Below are 22644 nucleotides of genomic sequence, written 5' to 3'. Positions count from 1 at the left end.
GAATGACATGGAATTTTGATAATAAGAAGAATCGATGTGACGAAGGTCCCGGGACCATCTGTCTTCATCCGAAAAGTTTCATCAACGGAGCGGTGAAAAATTACATAACTTTCGAAATTGCGACGGCGAAGAAATTACGGAAACCGAGAGCAAAAAGTCGTTCGCAAACTGTTCTCCAAAGTCGTTTCTTTTTATTCGAAGGAGACAATTGAGAACGATGTCGTTCCGCGAGACAACGACACTTTCTTTGGTTCTGCAGACACGTATCAGAGTTCAAGTAAAATAAATAAATTTCATTGCACGATCCGCGTCACGCAATGAATTCCTACGCGACACGTATTAATAAAATTATTAAACAAATTGTTGTACGTGCCTGATCGACTGGCAAGAGATAGAAAATCTCGGTTTAATTACCCGTGTCCCAGGCGCGGCTTCGTTTACGATCCGCCGACTTTCGTTAATAGAGGAGACAAGACAACTAGTGTCACGTGTACCACAAAGGCATAACTGCATAGTTCGAGTACATCGTTCACGCTTCGGTTACATCGAATGCTGCCACGTGGATGAACCAGATATTTCCCAAGACAAAGAGAAAAACTTTCAGTAAATTTTGACCCTCGGCAAAGAGCCGTCATTGAACACAATTAAAATTCACGGTTTCTTTTCAAATCAAAGGGTCAAACGAAAATTATCATATAAATTGTCACGAATTCTAGTTATTAAATTCGAGACGAGCTCGAGTCTCCGTTCCCTTGGCTCGAATTAGCTTTGCGCAACATTCACAAAGCATTTTAATCTATTTTGTAGACTTGCATGCTGTTGGACATCTTCTGCGGTACTAACATCCTCACCGAATGGGGAGTGTGGCTGGGGCTACCGATCATGGCGCACAGCGGCGTGAATCCATGGATCTACGCGTTCCACCACGGTGAGATGAGGATGGCCGCCGGGAAGATCACCGAGGAGCTCGTGGCTCGCTTCGGGATGACCCCTAGTCGTTACGGTTGCTCGCCGATGAGGCGAGCTTCCAATACGCACATGGAACTGGCCGAAGTGAACAACAGCAATGACAGTAGGCGACATCCCATCGAAGATTGTTTCGCAGCGAAGCAGAACGTCATATACACCAGTAGACGATGTCTGGGTGCATCGAGACACACGGACATCTCGCCAGAGAGGAATATCGAACACTCGTCTTCCGTCGGGCAACAGGAAGACATCGTCGAGGAAGATATCCACGATCTGACGAAGATGCTCGATTTGAAGTACATAATCGATAGGAACCACATGATCGATTCTAATCATAATATAGATAAAATCAAGAATTTGAAATACGTGTTGGATCCCACGTTCAATAAAATTAGACACTTGAGGAGACTGAATCATAAGAGATTGACCAGTAAGAACTTCTCGAAGGCGTCCGAGCCGAAGTTCACCTCTTACCAGAATCTGAAGACCGACGTAACGTTGAACAGAAAAGTGTTGCAGATGAACACTATGTCGGATCCAATGTTGAGCGCAGACACTCCGACCGCGAGTGGGAAACAGTTCCACGACGGTCTCAGCCCGGTCAACGACAAACGGAGGAACTCGAATTTATGCTCGATGTCCGATCCCGATATCAAAGCTGCGATCGGGCACTCGTCGGAAGTGAACTTGAGGCTCCCGACCAGTGGCAACGTCATAGAAGCGCATAGGTTCTCCGTGCAGAATTTAGATCACCATAGATACGACGGGGGATTGGCTAAACACGTCATGCTGTCCCAACAATTGGAGAATCAGAGGCGATTCCAAATCTATCCACGTCCTCGAGTGAAGATCAACTTGGCTGGGACCAGTCCGAATTTGAACTTGAGACTTCAGAACAGTTACGCTTCGCTACCCACGCCGGGCAGTATAAGTTCGTTAGAGAGTCCAAGGCAGGCAAGAACGTCTCTCAAGCACATGACGATTACTGCCAACAAACTGGCGAGCATCGGTCGCTCGAACAATTCGAGGAACATAGAATCCAGATTGGATCCGATGTCTCGAAGAAACGAGATAATGAGACATTCCGAATCGATCAACACCATCGAACCCATGACGCACGTCAGGCTGTTAGAACCTTACAGAGTGATGGAAACTCTCGCTGTGCCTACGATACACTCGGAGCCACCGAGCCCCATAGATCCCCTTCCCCTGGCTTCTCTAGAAGAGGAAGACACGAGGAATGGCGAGACTTTGAAACCGTCGATCAGCATCGATCACGCCAAGTCTCCGATGGGCGACAGAAGAAGCCCCGTGAGGCACTCGGACCCTGTGATACCATCCGTTTTACTAAATATCGAAGACTACAGCGAATCGTTCAACGGCAAATCTAGTCACGGTTCCTCGAACGCAGCTTCGCCGAGTCAAACGTTACCCATAGAACCGATAGGCCTGTTCGAAGCTCTGTTAAAAAATTCAGACAAAAGAGACGGCAGATTGCCAGAACCGATCTTCGCTGAACATGATTCGACGAGGTTCAGTTCGAGAAGACCGTCAGACTCGAAGTGGTCCGAATCCTCTAGGAGCCAGGAGATCCTGTCTACCGTGGAAGCCGAGCATCAGTTCCCTTCGTCCTATTCGGTGAACAACTTCCAAGTCTGCAACAGTGGAAGCGATCTGAACGATCTAACGTCGCTGGATCCTTTCATGTGTCCCGACGCGTTGACCTCGTCGTTGAGGGAATCGTTTTTCAGTGCCCCATCGATGCCCGGTTCAGAGATCTTCACTTCGTTCGAAGAGAACGAGTCCACTTACACGCCCGATTCAGAACGCGAGTGGTCCCCGTACGATTCCAATTCAAGGATCAACGCGAGGAGATCTGTGATCGAGAACGATCTACAGAGCAAGTCGACGGAATCCATGTTGAGGAACAAATGTTTATCGACGAGATCGGGACTAGAGCCGTCTCTGCATCGAAACAGATTGCGAGTGAAGGGTGCGGATTATTTCTTAAAGGACTTGTCCATGAAGAATCCAAGACTGGCGCCCCTAGCCTCGCCAACGCCCACGGAAATCTGCACCCCTACCTTCGAGTTTGTCTCGGAGATAAAGGGTGACAGTGGCGTCGGCGTCCGGGTGTAGATTCGTTTCCGGAGGACTGGATCGACGGAGACTTGTACCATGTACATTGTCGTGTGTATGTATTTTTATAACAGTTAGAGAGATCCTCTATCTTGTTTCATCAAGAGGTATACACGTACTTACGTATGTATGTATGTAATTAACGTAAATGTATATTATTGTGAGACGATGAAATCTAACTTTCATTTGGACTGTGATAGTACTTTAGTGGGATCATAGAGCGATCACGAGAGAGGGGAAATTATGTATAATTTAATCCTTCGACTCCTACGAACAGTTGCACCGAGTCCTCGTTTAAAAAGAAGTTATTCGTTTGTCGGAAGTGTGAAACTTTCAAGGAGCCTTAGGATCGGACTCGTAAATTTGTAATATATCGTTCACGTGTTGACTTAATCTAAGTGAAGAATTCGGAGGGCGTAAAGTGGTGACGAGAGTAATTGATTAAATTAATCATCTGATTAACGAAGTCACGCGTACAGCGCTCGTAAATTATCCGTTAAGATCGTAATTCACAGATTTTACCTCGCAGATCGCGGTTCACTTGGCCGATACTTAAGCAGTCATTCATGTTTCTCTAAACGTGCCAAGAGTTTCTTTTCACGCAGAAGAACCGGACTATGTGTTACCGTTCGAGTACCTGATCGAATCTGATGAACGATAATGTCTGAGAACGACGTTTGTCCTTAGACGCAGCCAACGAAATCTGCCCATCTTATAAGTTCCATACTTTCATTTATCTGTAATCACGATCTAACACCAGAAAGCTACCACTTAATCAAATTATCATATCCGATTAAACTCGAGAGGAGGAAGCGTTGTTACTCGACATGCAAACTGTGAATCAACCTTGTCCTAATTCTTGCGAAGATTGTAAGCACAATATGCTCAGAAAGTGTAGATATTTTCGTGAAGAAAATAATTGAGTGAGGAGAAGCTGAATCAAACGAAAGAATCATCTTCGATTGAGAAGCACACATATATATATATAGTAAGTATATTTTGAAAAACAATTGTACAGTAGATGGAACGTGAGGACCAAAAACTTTCGATACACGGAAACTAATATGAGAATCAGTCCTCGATTCTAGTAGTTCGTAAATTCTGGAAAACATGTTGTAATTCTTTTGTAATGTCAATCATCTATTTGTCTGAAATTTAACAATCGATCTGTGAATATTCCTATTGAAATCTCTAATTTTTATATCGCGCCGCTGTGAAAAAAGAATCGCTTCGCTAGTTCGAATTCCTAACAAGATAAATGAAAAAAAAATTATCGCGAGACTGTGTAGATAGAAGATCCCCACTGACAACATGCCAATTAAGTATTGAAGCTCTACGATACTTTACGATACATAAGTATTAGTTGACCGAATGAAATTATTTTTGTTATCTGCGATATTTTTTTAAGACAGACTTCCCTCTGCACGCACGTGTGTGTGTGTACAAGTATGTAACGCGCATGTTTCACAGGAAATTCCTATTTTTCAGTTCAATGAACGACATACGTGTGTAAACAAGTAGTAATATAGCTGAAGATGTACCGATTTGATTATTTCATTCGGAACAATTAAAAATAAAGTTTCAAGCGAATGTCTATAATGTTTCATTATAACAACTGCGAAAGATGTACAATCAATTTCTTAATTATACGTACTACAATAAAAGCAGATCCGACAGTTCTTAATTCCGCAAACCAGCGATTCGTTTCTACCGAGTGTCTTCCATTTATGTAAATCGTAGAGTAATTGGAACTCGACTTTTTAAGTTACGAATCGACTAAGGTAAACTGAAAACTTCTGTACAAACAAATAAATGTCGATGTGAGAGGCACGTTGATATATATTTTTATGAAGTTTTATCGTTCACCGAATTGATATCGAATATACGCGATACGAAGACAGACTAAACAAATTACAGATATATGTGAGAGAAATCATGTGTTGCTACTGTTTGATCACGATAAAGTTGTACCCTACCTGTATTGACAAAAGTGTAACAGTTTGCCAAGGGATCGTGCATATATTTGCACACCTCAACGAATTAGGTAATTCAATGAAAATTATAATAAGCTCTAATAACTGTACTGGATCCACTCTCTATTCGTTATCTGTGTATCATATTTCTTTTCATGTTATTTATTTGCAACATGTGATAAGCATGAAATCGTATGTTTTTGTATATGTATAAAAGGATATAATACACTGATTAGACGAATCTTACCCGAGTAATGATTTATCTTCCTATTTGAATTTGAAGATTTGAATAAACTTTCAGCACATGCGTACAGTATGGTATAACCCTCTCCCGACTCCGTAGATTGCGCGAACACATAAATCGAATGATTTTTATATATCCTTACAAGTAATAAATAATTCATTCAGTATCACAATATCAGTTTACTATCACGTATGCATCAGTATGCATTCAACTGTGAGAACTAAAAATGCACGAGCATTAGAATTAGAACTTGAAATCATTAAGACACATTTTTATCATTAAAAGCTTAGAGATCGCATCAATAGATAATTTGACAGATTATTCAGATATAGAAAGACAATACCTGTTAGACGGAATACTCCGTTCCTTCGAGAATTATAATCACATTTATATAGAATCGATTCGTCAGCCGAGTCATTGCAGTGCATCTGCAAAAAAGTTGTGGTTGACGAAATTTCCTACCTTGAACGTGCAAATGCGTGCGCAGGGAATATACCGTGTGATTAAAGGTCGACATAACCTCGCTGCTTTTCAAATCGGCCCCAGATACGTAGCATATGACAGGGTTCTACTCGTAAAAACCTCCGCTCGATTGTAATTAAAAATCCGGGAGAAGTTCGGAGCAGAATAAAATGACAGAGGATGTAAAAATCGACACGTTGACACTGAACGGAAGAGCGGACGACGAGGACATCGTGACACCTTGGGACGTTGAAACCAAGAATGAGACTGGAATCGACTATGATAAGCTTATCAGTAAGTTTTGTGCGAGATTTTAATGTCCACGTGTTTGCTCACCAAGATTTTCCTTTGTTACCCTAGAGAAGTTTGGTAGCTCGAAGATCGATGGAGAACTCATGGCCAGGTTCGAGAAGATCACTGGTCAAAAGCCTCATCATTTCCTCAGAAGAGGAATATTCTTCTCTCACAGAGATATGCACACTATCTTGAACCTTTACGAACAGGGAAAGCCTTTTTACCTTTATACTGGGAGAGGACCTAGCTCAGACTCTATGCACATAGGACATCTGATACCATTTATGTTTTGCAAATGGTTGCAAGACGTATTCCACGTTCCGTTGATCATACAACTGACTGACGACGAGAAAGCGATATGGAAGAATATTAAAATAGAAGATGCAATTAAACTGGCCTACACTAATGCTAAAGAGATTATCGCGCTTGGATTTAAACCAGAGAATACGTTTATCTTTTCTAACTTGGAACACATCGGAAATAATCCTGCGTTCTATCAAAACATGGTCAGAATACAGAGGAGCGTTACGTTTAATCAGGTGAAAGGCATTTTCGGATTTGGAGACAGTGATCCGATTGGAAAGATCTCGTTCCCACCTACGCAAGCTGCCCCAGCGATTTCTAGCACGTTCCCGTTTATTTTTAAGAACGCGAAGGTTCACTGTTTGATACCGTGCGCTATAGATCAAGATCCCTACTTCAGAATGACGAGGGACGTTGCGCCAAGGATTGGCTACCCGAAGCCTGCCCTGTTGCATTCTATATTCTTCCCTGCCTTACAAGGCTCTAAGACGAAAATGTCTGCCAGTAATAATAATACAGCGATATTCTTAACGGACACGGCTAAGCAAATAAAGAACAAGGTGAACAAACATGCATTCTCTGGAGGGCAAGCCAGCATCGAAGAGCATAGACAATTAGGGGGCAACTGCGAAGTTGACATAGCGTATCAGTGGTTAAGATTTTTCCTGGAGGACGACGAGAAATTGGAGCAACTTAGAAAGGTAAGTTCAACACAAATGGAAAAGCTGATTTGGATTAATAATCGTACGGATCTTTTCAGGGCTACACGAGCGGGGAGATCTTGACAGGAGAACTTAAAAAAGAATTGATCGACATTCTGCAGCGCATAGTAGCTGGTCATCAAGAGGCTAAGAGTAAATTAACAGATGAAGCAGTTAAGCAATACATGGTGCCTAGGGATCTAGGTTTTGTGATGAATGTAAAATAGCTGCACATGCATTATTCTATTATGTATGTATGTACATAAACTTAGCGCAAGTTTCCACATTTCCATCAGTTAATTTAATTTTATTTATTTTAGAAACACAACAAATTGTTTCTCGAAACAATGTGTATTTCTTTTTTTTAAGTCGATTAAATTGCTTTTATAAAGACATTTATAATCCTACCAATCCTTTCTGTACTTGCGAGAATAGCTGAAAAATATGAACTGTATATTTTTTTTTAAGAAGATATCACTCTCGTATAGACGATACTTATGTACCGTACATACGAAAAGATTATTGAAAATAAAAAATCTTCGAAGATTATAGTATTGTATACTTGCGAGAATAAAATATTTCCTATTGGCGAATTATAAGACGAAATCTTATATTTAACACTGATAGACACGATAAAATATCAGTTGCACATGAAACAAACATAAATGCAACTGACAAAACGTGTAATAATGATCACACAAATATAAAAACAAACGATACAAAATGGTACCGTTTGAAAATTGATGTATTATACACGTTATCGAATTCTGACAGAGCATCGAACGATGTGCATGATTATTTGTTAAATAAACAAATTATCATCGAGCCCGAATATCAAGCGTTAAATCGTATCGATAAATAGTCAGATTACGATAAAAGAAATAAGAAATCGTTGAAGTACGTTTGACGAAATAGGTACTTACAAAATTTCGAAATTCAAACGGCGAGCTGCGCGTCGGCCAGGCAGAGGCGGCACTGATAAAACTCACTAATCACTGACAGTGTAATTTATCATCGGCAAAAACTCGGTGTTTTTGTTTATATGTTCGTTAGCGAGAGTTAATTCCAGTATCGCGCGCACAAGAGTTAATTTTACTTCGGGATCCTTTAACTACGATTGCCCAGGCTCGAGCGGAAATCGTCGCTGCGCGATTGGCGGATCGTGACGCCATTTGGAGTGCTATTAATAACCGGCGCAGGCGCAGAAATTTGCCTAGTGTATATCCGTCATTCATGCAAGTCGATTTCTTTGGCTCTGTGTGTTGAGCCTAGCAAAAGAACATGGTGATAGTGATATGAAACAAGTCTATTAGCAATACCACGCACTACACACATATACTTTCACGAAGTAACGATGATATTTGGTCACGATCTCCCTACGTAAGTTTCGTGAGCATGCAGACTCGAGGTATAAACTATTTTCGTCGCGAAATTTGGCACTGCCAAATAGTTTCTCGTTAGAATCTGATATAGGTAGTTGCTCACGCTCGTGAGAGATTTTCCATTACCGTGTTCGATTAATCCACGTTACAGCGTTGACGAGGCTACCGTAATAATTGCATAGTGGACGTAATAACATGTAATTCGAATGCTTCCCATTTACGTAAACGTTGTACCGTGTTCGGTTTTTTCAAACGATCCTACGCTCCGATTATCTCGTTGTACGTTACGCTCGGTATCGTACCAATGTTGTGTTTCAATCGTCGTTTTTCCTCGGTCGAATTAAAATTGTAACGACCACGGCCACGGGACGACAGCCTCCGTGAGAAAATCATGATACGAAACGATAATCGGAGAGGATATTCTCTGAGCGATCCTATAGCGTGTGTACGCATAGAAAATTGTACGTACACGCGAGTCGAACGCGATACGAGGCTATTACATATTTGATTTAAATTCGTATCACGAGACGATGTGTTTGTGTCATCTTATCTCATCGAATGTTGTAAAACACGAAAATTCTACTATCTCTTCCCGTTCTTACGATTTTAGGTAAAACTCGAAAAAGTGTCGTATCGATGATCAGTTAAAAGATGCTGATCAAATAATATAGAAAAAGTAAAGGAAATTGATTGAGCTGACGCAGCGATTACTAAACGAACAGTACTACTATGGGGGCACTTTTGGACACTCCGAAGACAGACAAATATAACGAACACGGAGCTGGCAATGGATTGCGTTACGGCGTCGCCAGCATGCAGGGCTGGAGGATGGAGATGGAGGATGCTCACAGGGCAATAACCGGGTTGAAAGGCGGCCTCGAGGACTGGAGTTACTTCGCGGTGTTCGATGGCCATGCCGGGGCATTGGTGTCGGCGCACAGCGCCGAGCACTTGTTGGAATGTATAATGCAGACGGAGGAGTTTAAGGCGGAAGATGTTACCAAAGGGATTCACTCTGGCTTCCTTCGGCTGGATGACGAGATGAGAGAACTGCCGGAGATGAGTTCTGGCACCGAGAAATCTGGCTCGACGGCCGTCTGTGCATTTATATCTCCCAGAAACATATACATCGCTAACTGCGGCGATTCGCGAGCCGTGTTGTGTCGAGCGGGAGATCCGGTGTTCTCGACACGAGACCACAAGCCTGTCTTGCCCGCGGAAAAGGAGAGAATCCAAAATGCTGGCGGCAGTGTTATGATACAGAGAGTCAACGGGGCTCTGGCCGTGTCTCGCGCACTGGGAGATTACGAGTACAAAAATTTGAAAGATCGAGGCCCGTGTGAACAGTTAGTGTCTCCAGAACCAGAAATATTTGTTCGAGATAGAGACGATGAAAACGACGAATTTCTAGTTTTAGCGTGTGATGGTATTTGGGATGTAATGAACAACGAAGATCTATGTAATTTTATACATTCAAGGTTGCTGCTTACAGATGACTTAGAAGCAGTCACGAACCAGGTTATAGACACCTGTCTGTACAAGGTAATGATGTCTAAAGCTTCTTTACGATTACTCGATGACGTGTATCATAAACATTCTCATTCTTGGAAATTTCCATTAGCAGTGTTACGAGTACTTTTTACGGTTCTTCATGTTTCACTAAATTACGATAGAAGGTTCAAGCTTTAGATAACATCCTCTTCTATCTCTCTCTCTCTCTTTCTCTCTCACCCTGTCTTTTATATCGCTAACATTTCGTTTTCATTTGCTGAAATTTTCTCGGACGTGTTCACTCATTAAAAACGGTCTGTTTGTTACAGGGTAGCAGAGATAACATGAGTATAGTTTTGGTAACATTTCCTGCTGCTCCGAAACCAAATCCAGAAGCACAGAAGAAAGAAGCCGAGCTCGAAATGGCCATTGAGAGGAGAATCAAAGGTTCATTAACATTTCCATATTCAAATCAGTTATACTCTTTTTGTTGTTGCATTAATACTAAATCACAGTATCATACGCGTACTTGACATTCTGCAGACTCTCGATCAGAGAATAATGCTTGATACCATTTTTTTTTATTTTAACAATCAGATTTTGCGAATTTATTTCAAAAGAATTTGACCATTCTCCTTTGAAAAGGAGATAGATATATTATCATACGAAGAAAGTATAAAGTTAAGACGAACGTCGTTCGTATAGAGTACGAACCAGTATTTCCACAAGTGTCAATGTTTAAATATTAATATGCCTCGTCAATATTTTTACCTGTCTCTGACAAATCATTACTTTTCAAGATATAATCACGCTTGAAATGGAACAATTATTTATTATACACTGTCTATTGATAAAGATATTTTTCTAGTAAATGCCACATATCTTCTCTTTTTATATCTCTCTAATTTTCTCCCGAGAGAGAGAGAGGTATATGTACATATATATACGTGAATGTTTCCATTACGAAATGTTGAAAATTTATTCTTATCCAATGGATGTATTTTCCTACCGTATAACTTTAAACAAGTAGCTTTAGTATCGCTCTTCCTTTTGATTCCTCGAGTATAACTCGATCGAGCACATGAATAATTATAAACCGTGTGCCATATCACTAAACTAGTGAAACCCAATCTTATGATTAATCATATTTGTGCAATATAAATTACTTCCACGAATGATAGCAATAAATATCGTCGGAGTAGGAGAGTCGAGACTTGTTTCGATCGAAATCCGTCTCGACTTTCCCGACCCTCGTCATTTATACGTTCGTATAAATGTAATAGACTTAGTTCGAAACGTACATGCTTCATAGACATTTTTCACCTAGTGTGAACTCTGATTCTTCCGACGTCCAATCGTCGACTAGTGTCGTTGTATTTTATTGTATTGCCCATCAGTATATCGAAATATTTATAATGATGATGTATGACAAACCGATGGTTCATTGAGTCGACAAAGGTTTATACATTAGAATAGATTAGTGGAATGTTTTTTGTAAAGTCGAGATACCTGAAGGGTTTATCCGAGGGATAATTAAATAGGACTTCCATTTTAATATTTATGAAGATACTTTCCAAACACACGTAGAGTGTATTCGAAAATACTGTCAGCGTACGTTGTCACGCTGCCGGTATAGAGTATTATAGCGTTACGAGTATTTTAAAAAATGCGTTCTATGCCCGTTAAACGACTAGGACGATTACGAATGTGTCGGTAGTTGTTATCTGTTGTCAAATTGTATTAACTGTTTCTCCTTTAATTAAAGTCTTTTAACACGAATCATTATTTTTACTTGAAAATGCATTCCACCCTTGGAGTTGGTATTCTTTGATACTCTTTTAGTAAGTAAAATTTATCATACTCGAAAGTTGTCTGTTCCTCTTAATCGTATTTTGACCGGTGTCACAGGTAGGTGAACATTTTCTTACGAAAGCCTCGAAGTATTTTACCCGCTACATTTTCATTCTCTCGGTAATGCATTTCTTATGGAGGAACATTGCAACATATATATCTCTCTGTACGTATATATGTACGTGTATTATATAACATTATACAATTCCAATGGTGGATAAATTTAACAAGGAAGCATTTAAACTATATGTAACATTTGTCTATAGCTTAAACTCCGATAGCAATGTATCTACTTAAGACCGGATCTCTGTTTCCAGGATTTCCATAAGAAATGTACCAAACCATTAATTATTCCAGTCCTAAGTAGATGCATGTATTTTTGTATTCAGCTCGCCACGTGTTTTTATCTATTGTTTTGAAGGATAGCGTACTACAGAATCCTGAGGATACCTTCTAGATTTACGAAGGCGAATAACGCGTTCCACTTGTTAAATGACATGAGCCAAGTATTTGCTGCACAAATATGATAGTAGATGCACAGTATACACTGATTGAATGATAGATAATGTTTATAAAAGATGTGCGCTCAGCCGGCCCTGATCAAGACGAATGATATGTCTGTTCTCTTTTTAAATTTATAGAAATAGTTGCCGAACAAGAGGACAAAAATGAGTTTGATTTTCTGAAGCTGTTGCAACTGCTCGTGGACCAAGAGTTTCCTAATCTTCCTCCTGGTGGTGGGCTTTCGGCTAAGTAAGTATAATCCATGAATCGGCAAGTTTCAGCCTCGGAACTAAATTGAAAATTGTATTAAGGTTAACGTTTCTGGGATTAAAACGGATCTATTGTACTTGGCCTAGCTCCAAACGTTTCGTACTATGTACACGGTTCATACCGATTTCTTATTTTAAAACTTGATTTTACAGCACACGACAGTACTTATGAAATTATACGTGTGGAAGATTCATTTGAATCCTGTCAAAGTACTTAATTTGTGTCTAAAATGGTTCTCCCGTTTCTGTTTCAGGCAACCTTTCATTGAACAAGTGTTTCGAGAAGTATGTCCCAGCCGAGCGGACAGTGTAAGTCTTGGATACGATTTCCCTTCGATATAACTAACCTTTGACTTTTTTGTATACTGCATCAACTGTACAACTATAATCATTAGACATGTTCCATAATCATATAACGATGCAGATGCTATCGGGAATATCTTGATTTTAAATTGATCTCTTCCGATGTAAAAAAAGGACTCGTTTCGAACTTGCAAAAGAAGTACACCGGTATACGGTATTACGAAACTAAATCGTTTATCGAAACTAAATCTGTCGCCGAAACCGCGCGCAGAGATGCACAGACGATTCTTGCGGTGCGTTATTGTTGGCAAAAAGAAAACGGAAAAGAAATAAATTAGAGTTTTAAACGGCTACACTTAAGGATCGTAAACTGTTATATATATATATATACACCCGATCGATCGAAACCGCGAGTACATGAAATCGTTTCACGAACTTAACGAATTGTCTCCGACATCGACTCGATCATTCGACTCGGTCAGACGCGACGGAGACGTGTAAAAAGTTTATGATCATCAGTTCTACGACGTTTGATAGCTATTACTGCTAAAGGAAACGAACATATTTTCATTGTCAGTCGTGTACTTGCAATTAACGTACGTGAGTAACTGATAGTATATGAGTAGGCAAAAGAAAGTTTGTTTTATACCACCACTTTTTCCAAAACGAACATTGCGAATTGTAAGCAAATTAAGGAACGTTGATGATTCACACGGAACATTTGAACAGAAAGAGACGTCTCTTGATATATATATATATACATACATATATTTCACTGCATAACTTAAAGTAAACGCGAAGATTGAACTGACAGTACATCCTACAGCTGATTCAAATCAATATTGGTATTGGTGGTGTTCTCATAATTATCACTATCTATTGTTGGATTTTATAAATTCATCCATGGAGTAAAAAAGAAATGTTTATATTGCAGTTATAAGCAGAGGATTTAAAAGTATTCTACCGAGACAAACGCGTTTGCAGATATACTTATATCCCGTGAAAAACTAGATGACGTGAGAACTACTGAATAAATATCGCTCGCTGCGTCGCGATTCGTAACGCTGAACCGTAATCTCGACACCGTTTCCTTTGACAAATTTTTATACGTTTCGTTGGATCCAGATTTTTCGACGAAAGGGAAATATATTTTTTACCAGTTTGATAAAATTGTTTTCTCGTTTGATACTGTACTATACACGGAGAGGTTTTCGCGGATCGTTTCACAAATCTAGTTTTTCATTCGAATGAACACTTGGTAGAATATTTGGATCACGTCCTCTTGCTATGTTGATAAAAAAAAAAAAGAATGCATAATATTACTATAAACGATTATATATTTTTGTAGCTCTAGAGAACTTGCGCTCAGAACAATTGATTCTTAGGTCAGTTTTTCATGCTCTTCCGTTGTGAACCTTTAAGTAAATTTGACTAGAGCTGTTCATTACACATATATATATATATTTCGAGAGTGGTATCAAAAATCTTCTGTCACGCGCTAGAAGGAGAAGAGTAGAAAAACTGATCGTTTAGTCTTAGAGATATCAATACTATGTATGTACATAAAAAATTGTGTCCAGGAAACTGTGTATCGATATTTTATTCAGGTCATTTTTTTTTTTCTTCAAAACGGGCAGTGAGAGAACGTAGTTAAGGAGGGCCTTGATGTTAGTTTCTTAAGACCGGGAGATCGTCGTATACTCGTCACCCATTTTCGACTCGTAACTTGTTCCGGGGGGGGGGGGGGGTAAAATTTATTGTCTCATCGATGAGTATCGTCGCATCGTCCTTTGTAATTAAACAAAAGGTGACGTCGTTAATAGAGAATTAAAAAATTGTAACTTTATAACGAGAGAAACGATCGTGCGAGATCCTCGAGTAAAAAGGTGTCGGTCGGTCCGATTCGTCGTTTAAACGTGACAGAGGACAAGTAAGTATAGTACTTAAGACGCATCGGCAGAAAGAGCACGTTATCGATTTTTGACGATATTAAATATATTCGTATACGGATATACTTAACCGGTTAATTAAAGCGCGTACGTATGCATATGTGTGAGGTAACGATCATGTCTTTATTCTATTTCTTGTCATGTGATTAATGCTGCACCTTGAGAAATTCTTCTTTAATACGGAAACTATGTGTCAAGGCCATCCTGAATCATACAAAATCTAGCGTACATATACCAAAGTATATATATATTACCGTTCCTGGTTAAAAGAAAATTAATCCTGAAATTAACTGAAGTTAACAGTCTATTATCGTTTTAAAGTAATATATGAGAAATAAATAACACGAGTCCCTTACATAGAGTTACGTCCTCTATTTTTACTAATAACGAGGTATGGAGTGTATAAAGGTAGTAATATATTTTATCGATATCGTAGATCGTTTAATAATTCCCAGGTGTTGCTCAGATATATTGATTTATACGTTTTTGGAGAATATTCTTTTTTTTTTCATGGTGAATCCATGATGTATAGATTACTGAACACGTACAATTTGTTTTTCAGGCGTGAAAAAAGGTGATTCACGCCGTTTAGCTGTTACATACGCCGCTAAGATACGTTTACGAACATTTTCTTATTGTCTCAATACCTGTGTACTTTTAATTAAAAGTTTAACTTGGTCGATGGAATCACAAGTTTAACACTAATCTCGTATATTTGAACGCTAGTGATAACAAAAATTAATAGTAAATTAGATCCCTCGTGGTAATAGTGACAGCGGTCAAGTGAAATAAATCGAAAATGCATTTTTAATATGGGTCTCTACTATGTACTTTTCTTTTACTCATAGTCCTGTTCTGTATTCCTCTCTGGGCATAATTCTTATTAATTTCGTAACGATACACAGCGACACTCGCTTATCCTAACTTTGTATCATCGTACTTAGCGTTCATACAGAATAGAACTATCGGTTAACAGAAACGATAGAAGATATAGTGCATTTAAACAAGTAGTTGTTTGTTTTTGTTTTTCTTTTTGGGTTTGTACATAGGTACTTATTATATCTTTTTATTTTTTGTGTTTTTTCAACAAATTTTCGTGGAATGCGCTTGCATAATAATTTCACAATTACTTGGTAACGATTAACGATGTTTGCTTGGGTGAAACACTGTTCGTTTACGCGACGTGACGAACAAGCGAAAAGACACACGTACAAGTTTCTTTTAAATGCGTGTACCTGAATTGTGTTATTATTTAAACGATTGTGTAAACTCGTTTGGTTTTGCTTACCGATACTTAAAATCTCGATGCTTGTCTTACTACTACGTCTGTTCTTTTTATCTTAGATTGATAGATTAAAATTGAAAAGAAAAATAGAAGAGATTTTTCTCGAACCAAGTGTCACGAAGCCGATTCTCTTTTTATTGTTATGTGCATAATCCTGTTCCGTTTTCGTTCTGCAGATTACGTTGCATCAATACTCGATCCCATTCCTGCAATCCAAGTTGAACTACCCGATTCCCGATCTCAATAACAACTGTTAGTATCTTCACACGTTCGATGCGCATAATTTATTTCGCGAAACGAAACGACACGGTTCACAGGAAACGCAACAACACGCTTACCGTAATCTCTCGGTAATTAATTTGTCAATGATGCTTGTGTAAATCGAATGGTACACCCGAAAATATATTACTGAAAATTATATTTATATATATATATGTATATATATATAATTTTTCTTTTCTCAAACGAAACTGCTCTCGCTGTTTTGCATAAACAAGTGTATGTAAATAAAGGCGATCCTCCCCTAACTATTTTTTTCTCTCTCTCTCTCTTTCTCTCTCTGTCTACTAATGATTCTTCTTCAGTTTTACAGTGTAGTACTCGTAATGCATCGTGGAAAATAATTTTTGGAATGCGACATGCTTGATACGTACACTATGTAAATTGTTTGTTCAGTTGTATTGCAGCTGTGTCAAGATCTTAACTGCACGTTACATACGTTGTGTATATAATACTGATTTAAGGACACAATAATAGGAACAGTTAAGATCTTGCGGACGAGCGTGTATTTTATGTTGAAGGGGAAAGTACTGTTTCGAATTCAGTGTAACAGAGAACATTATGTATAATGCTATATCACACATAGATATGTCAACATATTTATCTATGTTGTTGTATATAATATATATACATATATGTATATATAAAATTAAACACGTATTTGACGAACTTAAATATTTTTATAACTGAGTATGTATTTTGCGAATTTTTCTTTCAACTATCCTTGCCACACTTTCTTATTAATTCTTAAACAATTAACACGTTCTTTCTGTTTGCCTTTCGCCGCTTGCAGTATCTTTCTTTCTCTTTCTTTTTAATTCACTCGTAACTTCGTTTATCAGATCGTTCTTGTTGATGCAAACAAAATTGGCATTGGACCGTACTAAAACGATTGTTGGTACAAACAATAACTGTTCAATGATCTTTCTCTTCTTCGTTTGGATGACGAATTTGTAATGTTGTTTGAATTAGTGATACGGAGTATAGACGTGTAGTATTTCAGACATAAATCGAACTTATTTGATAGAAATCGTACTCTTAATCGATTTAGAAATCGAACTGATTGGCTTTAAGTTTAACAGTAGTGTAAGTATGTAAAATACTATATATTTTCGATGGTTATTTGTTAACAATTATTTACTGTAGGACGAACACGATTCGTGGCGCGCGAGACATGAGTAATATTCTATTTTTCTAAACGAAAGTGAGAGAACTACGGCGGGGAAGCGCGTTTACTTCTCTCATTAAACTAAGCTAAGCGCTTTATTGTAAGCTTTACGTCTGAAAATGTGTGTACATAAAAATTAAAATACTATATGATGATATGCTTACAGAATTCTCAAGCCAGTTAGTGTATACACAATATGTATACGATTTGAATACATTTGGTATACGACAAACTGGCGAATCCAAAAGTCGTGAAAGTGAGATACCAAGCGACAAGAACACAAGCCGGGGAAACACTACATAAACGGGGAGAGACTGTGGAATGGTAATCGAAAACGATGTTAAACAGGCATACTTTAATCTCTCTGGTTACACAATTTTTTTCGGAGTCATGTATCGCATTGTAATACGAAAATCTGATTAAAAAGTTTATTGTACAAAGCATTTTAATTTTTAAGTAAAGATCTTCAAAGAATCTGATCAAGTTCTCTATAGCAATATACATAATACTATAGGTTTTTACTTTGAACGTATATATATATAGTTAATGTTGTATATTATTATCCTTCTATTCAATAAATATTTATCAACAACACGTCTCGTCGATTTCATTTATTAACTATACCGTCAACGTATCGCGGGAATAGATCGAGCGTCGAAACGGGAGATTCGGAGAAAGGAAACGACGAGAGTGTCTTTCCTTCCTGTTGGCGCCAGAGAGAGACAGAAACTCGTCCGAAGGACGGGTTCACAGAAATACAGACGCTCGGTCTATTTTCCTGTCAGCTAGACGATCCGACGCTTGACAACTCTACTTGGACGTGTCTAGAGGTCTTCGTACAAAATACGAACAGTTGATAAAAAAAAACAAATTCTAATTTATTTGTGATATCACAATGAAACTTTGTTTAGGTAAAACATAGCCATCTTGTACAATATATATACAATATATATGTTTATATAAATTGTATATTTATATATCGCTTAATAGTAGTAATACGATAATTAAAAATATCGTTCATACTCTTTTGTAAATTTTATTTAAAGAATACGTTACTAAGAGCCCGGCCACATTACGATTTCGAATGCGCGCCGATTTCGAATTTCCTCTCAACGTTACAATATACTTATCAAATAACATTTACAAATTTGTGCTGGTTTTCCATATAAATATCAATTTATATTCAACGGTCGTGTATCGTAATCTCGATCAAATTTGATGCGTGTAAAATTACTCGTCCGAACGAATCTCTGTGTCCATTCGTACAACAGACAGGTGTATCACTGTTACAGACTTAACAATTATTACAAGAGACAATGATTCGTCTCTTCCTCGACGTTTCTTTTTCTCGTACATAAAAAATTACATGGTACAAAGGAATCGTGATCCTTACTAAATCAATGTTACGATTATATATTTTGAACGCGTCCACTTGTTCACTGCGCACGCTCACGCGAAATTCAACATCGCTGCACGCGTACTACACACGCACGGAACGGTAACACTTTCTCGGAATGAGATTTATAAAGAAAAATCAAAACGTTAATTTCCTACGAGAATTACACATATGCATTTTAAGAACGATACAATGCAGTGCAACTAACCTACGTCAATAAATTCGTGCTCTGATAATAATAATGTACATCTTACGTCCTTATCGAGTCTACTAAATAGTTTTAACAACGTCCTGAATACAAAATTCGTTTTGATACACCGCACACGTGTCGTACTCTTAATTTTAAATATAATCAAAAGTGATTCGTCTGATACTCCCATTCGCGTTGTATATTGTCAGGTATGAAGTGTTTCAACAGATCGTACTTGTCTGACGTGCTGATCGAGAGATCGAACAACGTTTCCCTGCCGACATTAATCGTAAAGTAGAAGAGGGCAACGAAAGTAGGAGACTGTTCGGAGTTCCGACAGACGTAAATAGATGAAGTGAGCATAAAAAAGGCAGTCGTTTTAAACTCACGTCTTTGTGAACGAACAATTACCGAAGACACGGGAGTGTCCGACCGCGAGTTCGTACACGTAACAAATTTGTACCAGAACCGCAAACCGTATCGTGAGTTCAGCGAAGCTGTTCGGAATATCGTGTTACCAGTAACAGCAGAAATCAATAGAATTCAATGAACAGCTCGGAACCAACTGATCGTCAGATCTTTGTCAAAAGAAATTGAACTACGCTTTCACGTACCTTACACGAACGGATATTATTTACAATGCTTCTTAAATGTGTCCATGCTTGAACCTCGGATGTTCCACGGTGTTCTGAAGCATCGTCGACGCTCGTGCGTATTGAAACATACATTCTTACACGTGTAATGATGATTCGTATAAAAACGAGTTAAACAGAGCAGTCTATTTGTTTGTCGTCCAACCACGCCAGATAGAGGCTATGCTAGCCGCGGCACTTGTAACTAAACCGCCAGCGACACTTTGATTCACTTGCATACTAGACGATTGTTGACTGACCATTGCACCAGGGATTGGAACTACCATTTCGGGGCAAGCGACGTTTGGTACCTGGAACAATGACGTATGAAATAGAACAGGTGAACTACGCGAGAAAGCAAAACAAAACTCACAGCTTCCCAATCCCAATTAGAAGCGTCTTCCTCTTCGTCCGAAGCAGAGTCGTCACTGTTTTCTAAATCGGGAACTAATTGACTGTGCAATTGTGCTATAACATTTGTGTCAACTTCCATTGGACCAATCCTGTTTCAATAGACAAATAAACGTTCGTCAAAACTGTCTGTTTAACGTTTTTAATAATATAGATAATACAGTTACCTCCCAAGATCACTGATTTCGGTATTGAGCAAATGCATTATATTTTGTAGAGTGTGCATCGGATTTAAAACTGTGATATTTGTATTTTGTGTGAAACATAAATGTAACACGTTGCTATTGAGCCTCGCCACTTTCCTTGCAAATTTCTGATCCGACATCTCGTTCCCACAGAATTCACTGGAAAGACGTTAAATTCGATTTTAAACGATATGGTACCATTAGTCTTGTACGTATGAACGTGTAAAAATATTGCTTTCCACATACCCATAAGCAAGTTTATATGGTAGTCTAACGTTAAGATAATAAGCAATAATATTAACCAATTGTGTAGCGTAAGTTAAAGCTGCACTGATATTGTACACTGGATTGTGCATTGCAGTCTCTTTATTTGCACCTGGCACACCGTCCTTGTTCGCTGCCACTGAGAAGTCGAACAAATTAAATCGAGATCTCACAGAATTCGTAAGGAAGTGAATCAAGCTTAATAACGTATTGTACCCCATAAAGAATATGCATTGTAGTCCCCGTCTCCTGGCAAAGTCGGAGCAACGATACGATGTTGAACTTCCAGAGCGTTGTCCGTATCATTGACCCATCTGCCTCTGACGTAAGACGTGCCAGACGCATCTGCCAGTGCACAAGTCACGTCTGAACTAGCGTCCTCCTCACTACTGCATAAACTGAGAAAGTTCTTGGTTTTTATCATCGTCGGTATTCGTTAATTAGAAAAATGTGTGTTTCACAAATCGACGAGGGATTACCTTCTGCTAGGTTGCACTTTGGACAATGGAAAAATATATTGAATCAACTGTTTCGCAGCGGTTCTGATCACTTTTTTCAACTGCTGCCTCTTCCTATCTACCGCCTCTCTCTGTTTCTCTTGTTTCGCTCTCAACCCAGTGACGTATCGATGTAATTTTTCTACACGCTCTTCGTGTCTGGGTAATCTAAGCGCTAACTGAGAATTCACGTCTTTCAGAACGTTCAAACGTTGATTACCTGCACGTTATTAAAATCGTTTTAGAATGCTTCTAGACTGCTGTGTAAAATTCTAATTAAACGTACCTCTGCTGATACTTTGTCTAGTTTCGTTTACTAGTGACTGGAGTAGCCTGACTCTTTCTTTGCAAGTATTTATATCACATATCTATAAATATCAGAGAACGAACGGATATAATACATCTGACATGGCAAACTGTTCGCAGCAATTCAATTAGAAATTACCAATTTATCCCGTTGCTTATATTTCTCGAGTGCTTTCACGCATTTCTCTTCCAGCTGAGCTCTGGCAGCTTTCAACCGTAAAAGTCGCAGTTGTTTATCTGCAAATCTGTTCGACAAAGCACGATTTTTCAGAAACGGCGCATTTGAGGAAGAACGAGTTGAGCTTATTTAAGTATCAATGAGATGGTTCAAATCGGTTCTCGTTATCAAGGAGGAGAGAGTGTAAACGAACTTGCATACGATGCCGTGGATGCGACACTGTGCATGCGATACGATACACGAAACGAAATTCCGAGAGGAATCGTTTCATGAAATCAGGATTCGAGGTGCGAAGGCAGACGGGAACAACGAAATCACTTGAATCTAATGAACAATGCACGTACCGCTCGGAATAAACAGAAGTTGAATGGATGAAATCGCCATTCTGGATGCACTGGCGGCAGTAAAAAATTCTTCGGCTATTATGGCACAGCGGGCACTTGAACAGGTTCACGCTCAGACGATTCGGAACGTCTTCCAGCTCTGACGAAAGCTGAAAATCTGCAGGTGCTGTACAGGACCCATCAGAACTGCTTGTCGCCATAACCAACAGCAAGAACAATACACTTCTCGTACGTCTGTTGTCACTCATCAGCTGATCCACTATTTACTTATTGCAATCTCCCGCCACTCCACTCTCGATACCTTCCATATCGCGTATCCTTACTTTCATATCTTATTCGTACGCAGTACACACGATCGTCTATCGTGCGAAATTTCCATCGAATTCGTCGTGTGATCGGTTTAATTATTGAAAAAACAAACTCGAATTCTTGACTTGTGTGTCTCACAGCTGCGCCGTGGTAGCAATCCTCTTGAGGAATACCTGTTATTGTCTTTGACTATATATACATGGACTGCTAGCACAGCATAACTATATATAACCAGTATGATCACTCTCTCTTGCGAATTGCGTCCGATATCACGTGATACGCCGCCATGTTCTTGATATTATAAAATTTTTATTTCGCAAAGTTCTGTTGTACAGCTAGGAACCACGAAACTGAGCCAGCTATGTG

The 22644-nt window shown here is 39.0% G+C and overlaps 4 protein-coding genes across 8 annotated transcripts in view; 3 read left to right on the top strand and 1 right to left on the bottom strand.

The window, feature by feature from the left end:
* LOC108631058 (uncharacterized) overlaps positions 1-5322 on the top strand; it is a 56535-nt gene extending 51213 nt beyond the window's left edge. For both annotated transcript variants that reach the window (XM_026818545.1, XM_018034755.2), the window contains exon 6: positions 808-5322. In XM_026818545.1, the coding sequence (XP_026674346.1) occupies positions 808-3108 (2301 nt within the window). In that variant the 3' untranslated portion in view covers positions 3109-5322. The remainder of the gene's footprint in view (positions 1-807) is intronic.
* Positions 5323-5789: 467 nt separating this feature from the next.
* Positions 5790-7634, top strand: TrpRS (Tryptophanyl-tRNA synthetase). Its single transcript, XM_018034569.2, has 3 exons — positions 5790-6081; positions 6148-7085; positions 7145-7634. The coding sequence occupies exons 1-3, from the start codon at positions 5958-5960 to the stop codon at positions 7310-7312; spliced, it is 1230 nt and encodes a 409-aa protein (XP_017890058.1). The 5' UTR covers positions 5790-5957; the 3' UTR covers positions 7313-7634.
* Positions 7635-8285: 651 nt separating this feature from the next.
* LOC108631044 (protein phosphatase 1B) lies at positions 8286-18045 on the top strand. Of its 4 annotated transcripts, none has more exons than XM_026818549.1 (6): positions 8286-8465; positions 9078-10009; positions 10288-10405; positions 12451-12562; positions 12837-12891; positions 16296-18045. In XM_026818549.1, exons 2-6 carry the CDS (start codon positions 9197-9199, stop codon positions 16374-16376), a joined length of 1179 nt encoding a protein of 392 aa, XP_026674350.1. In that variant the 5' UTR covers positions 8286-8465; positions 9078-9196; the 3' UTR covers positions 16377-18045. The 4 variants fall into 4 exon arrangements, with proteins under 4 accessions (XP_026674350.1, XP_017890216.1, XP_017890215.1 ...); XM_018034727.2 differs by having other exon boundaries at positions 8287-8465; positions 17733-18045; XM_018034726.2 differs by having other exon boundaries at positions 8287-8493; positions 12837-16579.
* Positions 18046-18419: 374 nt separating this feature from the next.
* Atg14 (autophagy related protein 14) lies at positions 18420-22638 on the bottom strand. The gene is made up of 9 exons (XM_018034723.2): positions 21970-22638; positions 21587-21692; positions 21428-21509; positions 21124-21361; positions 20861-21042; positions 20627-20783; positions 20363-20539; positions 20158-20287; positions 18420-20095 (listed from the first exon to the last, which is right to left on the bottom strand). Exons 1-9 carry the CDS (start codon positions 22215-22217, stop codon positions 19931-19933), a joined length of 1485 nt encoding a protein of 494 aa, XP_017890212.1. The 5' UTR covers positions 22218-22638; the 3' UTR covers positions 18420-19930.
* Positions 22639-22644: the final 6 nt, after the last annotated feature.

This window comes from Ceratina calcarata, unplaced genomic scaffold, assembly GCF_001652005.2.
Source record: "Ceratina calcarata isolate Rehan_Ccalc_2016 unplaced genomic scaffold, ASM165200v1 scaffold8, whole genome shotgun sequence".
Classification (NCBI taxonomy): Eukaryota; Metazoa; Arthropoda; class Insecta; order Hymenoptera; family Apidae; genus Ceratina; species Ceratina calcarata.
This window is presented reverse-complemented; position numbering and strand designations above follow the sequence as displayed.

Coding starts and splice junctions, on each gene's coding strand:
- TrpRS (XM_018034569.2), top strand. CDS start 5,958: ATGACAGAGGATGTAAAAATCGACACGTTGACACTGAACGGAAGAGCG. Junction 6,082..6,147: donor CGACTATGATAAGCTTATCA/GTAAGTTTTGTG, acceptor TTGTTACCCTAG/AGAAGTTTGGTAGCTCGAAG. Junction 7,086..7,144: donor AATTGGAGCAACTTAGAAAG/GTAAGTTCAACA, acceptor GGATCTTTTCAG/GGCTACACGAGCGGGGAGAT.
- LOC108631044 (XM_026818549.1), top strand. CDS start 9,197: ATGGGGGCACTTTTGGACACTCCGAAGACAGACAAATATAACGAACAC. Junction 10,010..10,287: donor TAGACACCTGTCTGTACAAG/GTAATGATGTCT, acceptor TGTTTGTTACAG/GGTAGCAGAGATAACATGAG. Junction 10,406..12,450: donor CATTGAGAGGAGAATCAAAG/GTTCATTAACAT, acceptor TTAAATTTATAG/AAATAGTTGCCGAACAAGAG.
- Atg14 (XM_018034723.2), bottom strand. CDS start 22,217: ATGAGTGACAACAGACGTACGAGAAGTGTATTGTTCTTGCTGTTGGTT. Junction 21,693..21,969: donor ACTTCTGTTTATTCCGAGCG/GTACGTGCATTG, acceptor TTTGTCGAACAG/ATTTGCAGATAAACAACTGC. Junction 20,288..20,362: donor GAAATCAGTGATCTTGGGAG/GTAACTGTATTA, acceptor CTATTGAAACAG/GATTGGTCCAATGGAAGTTG.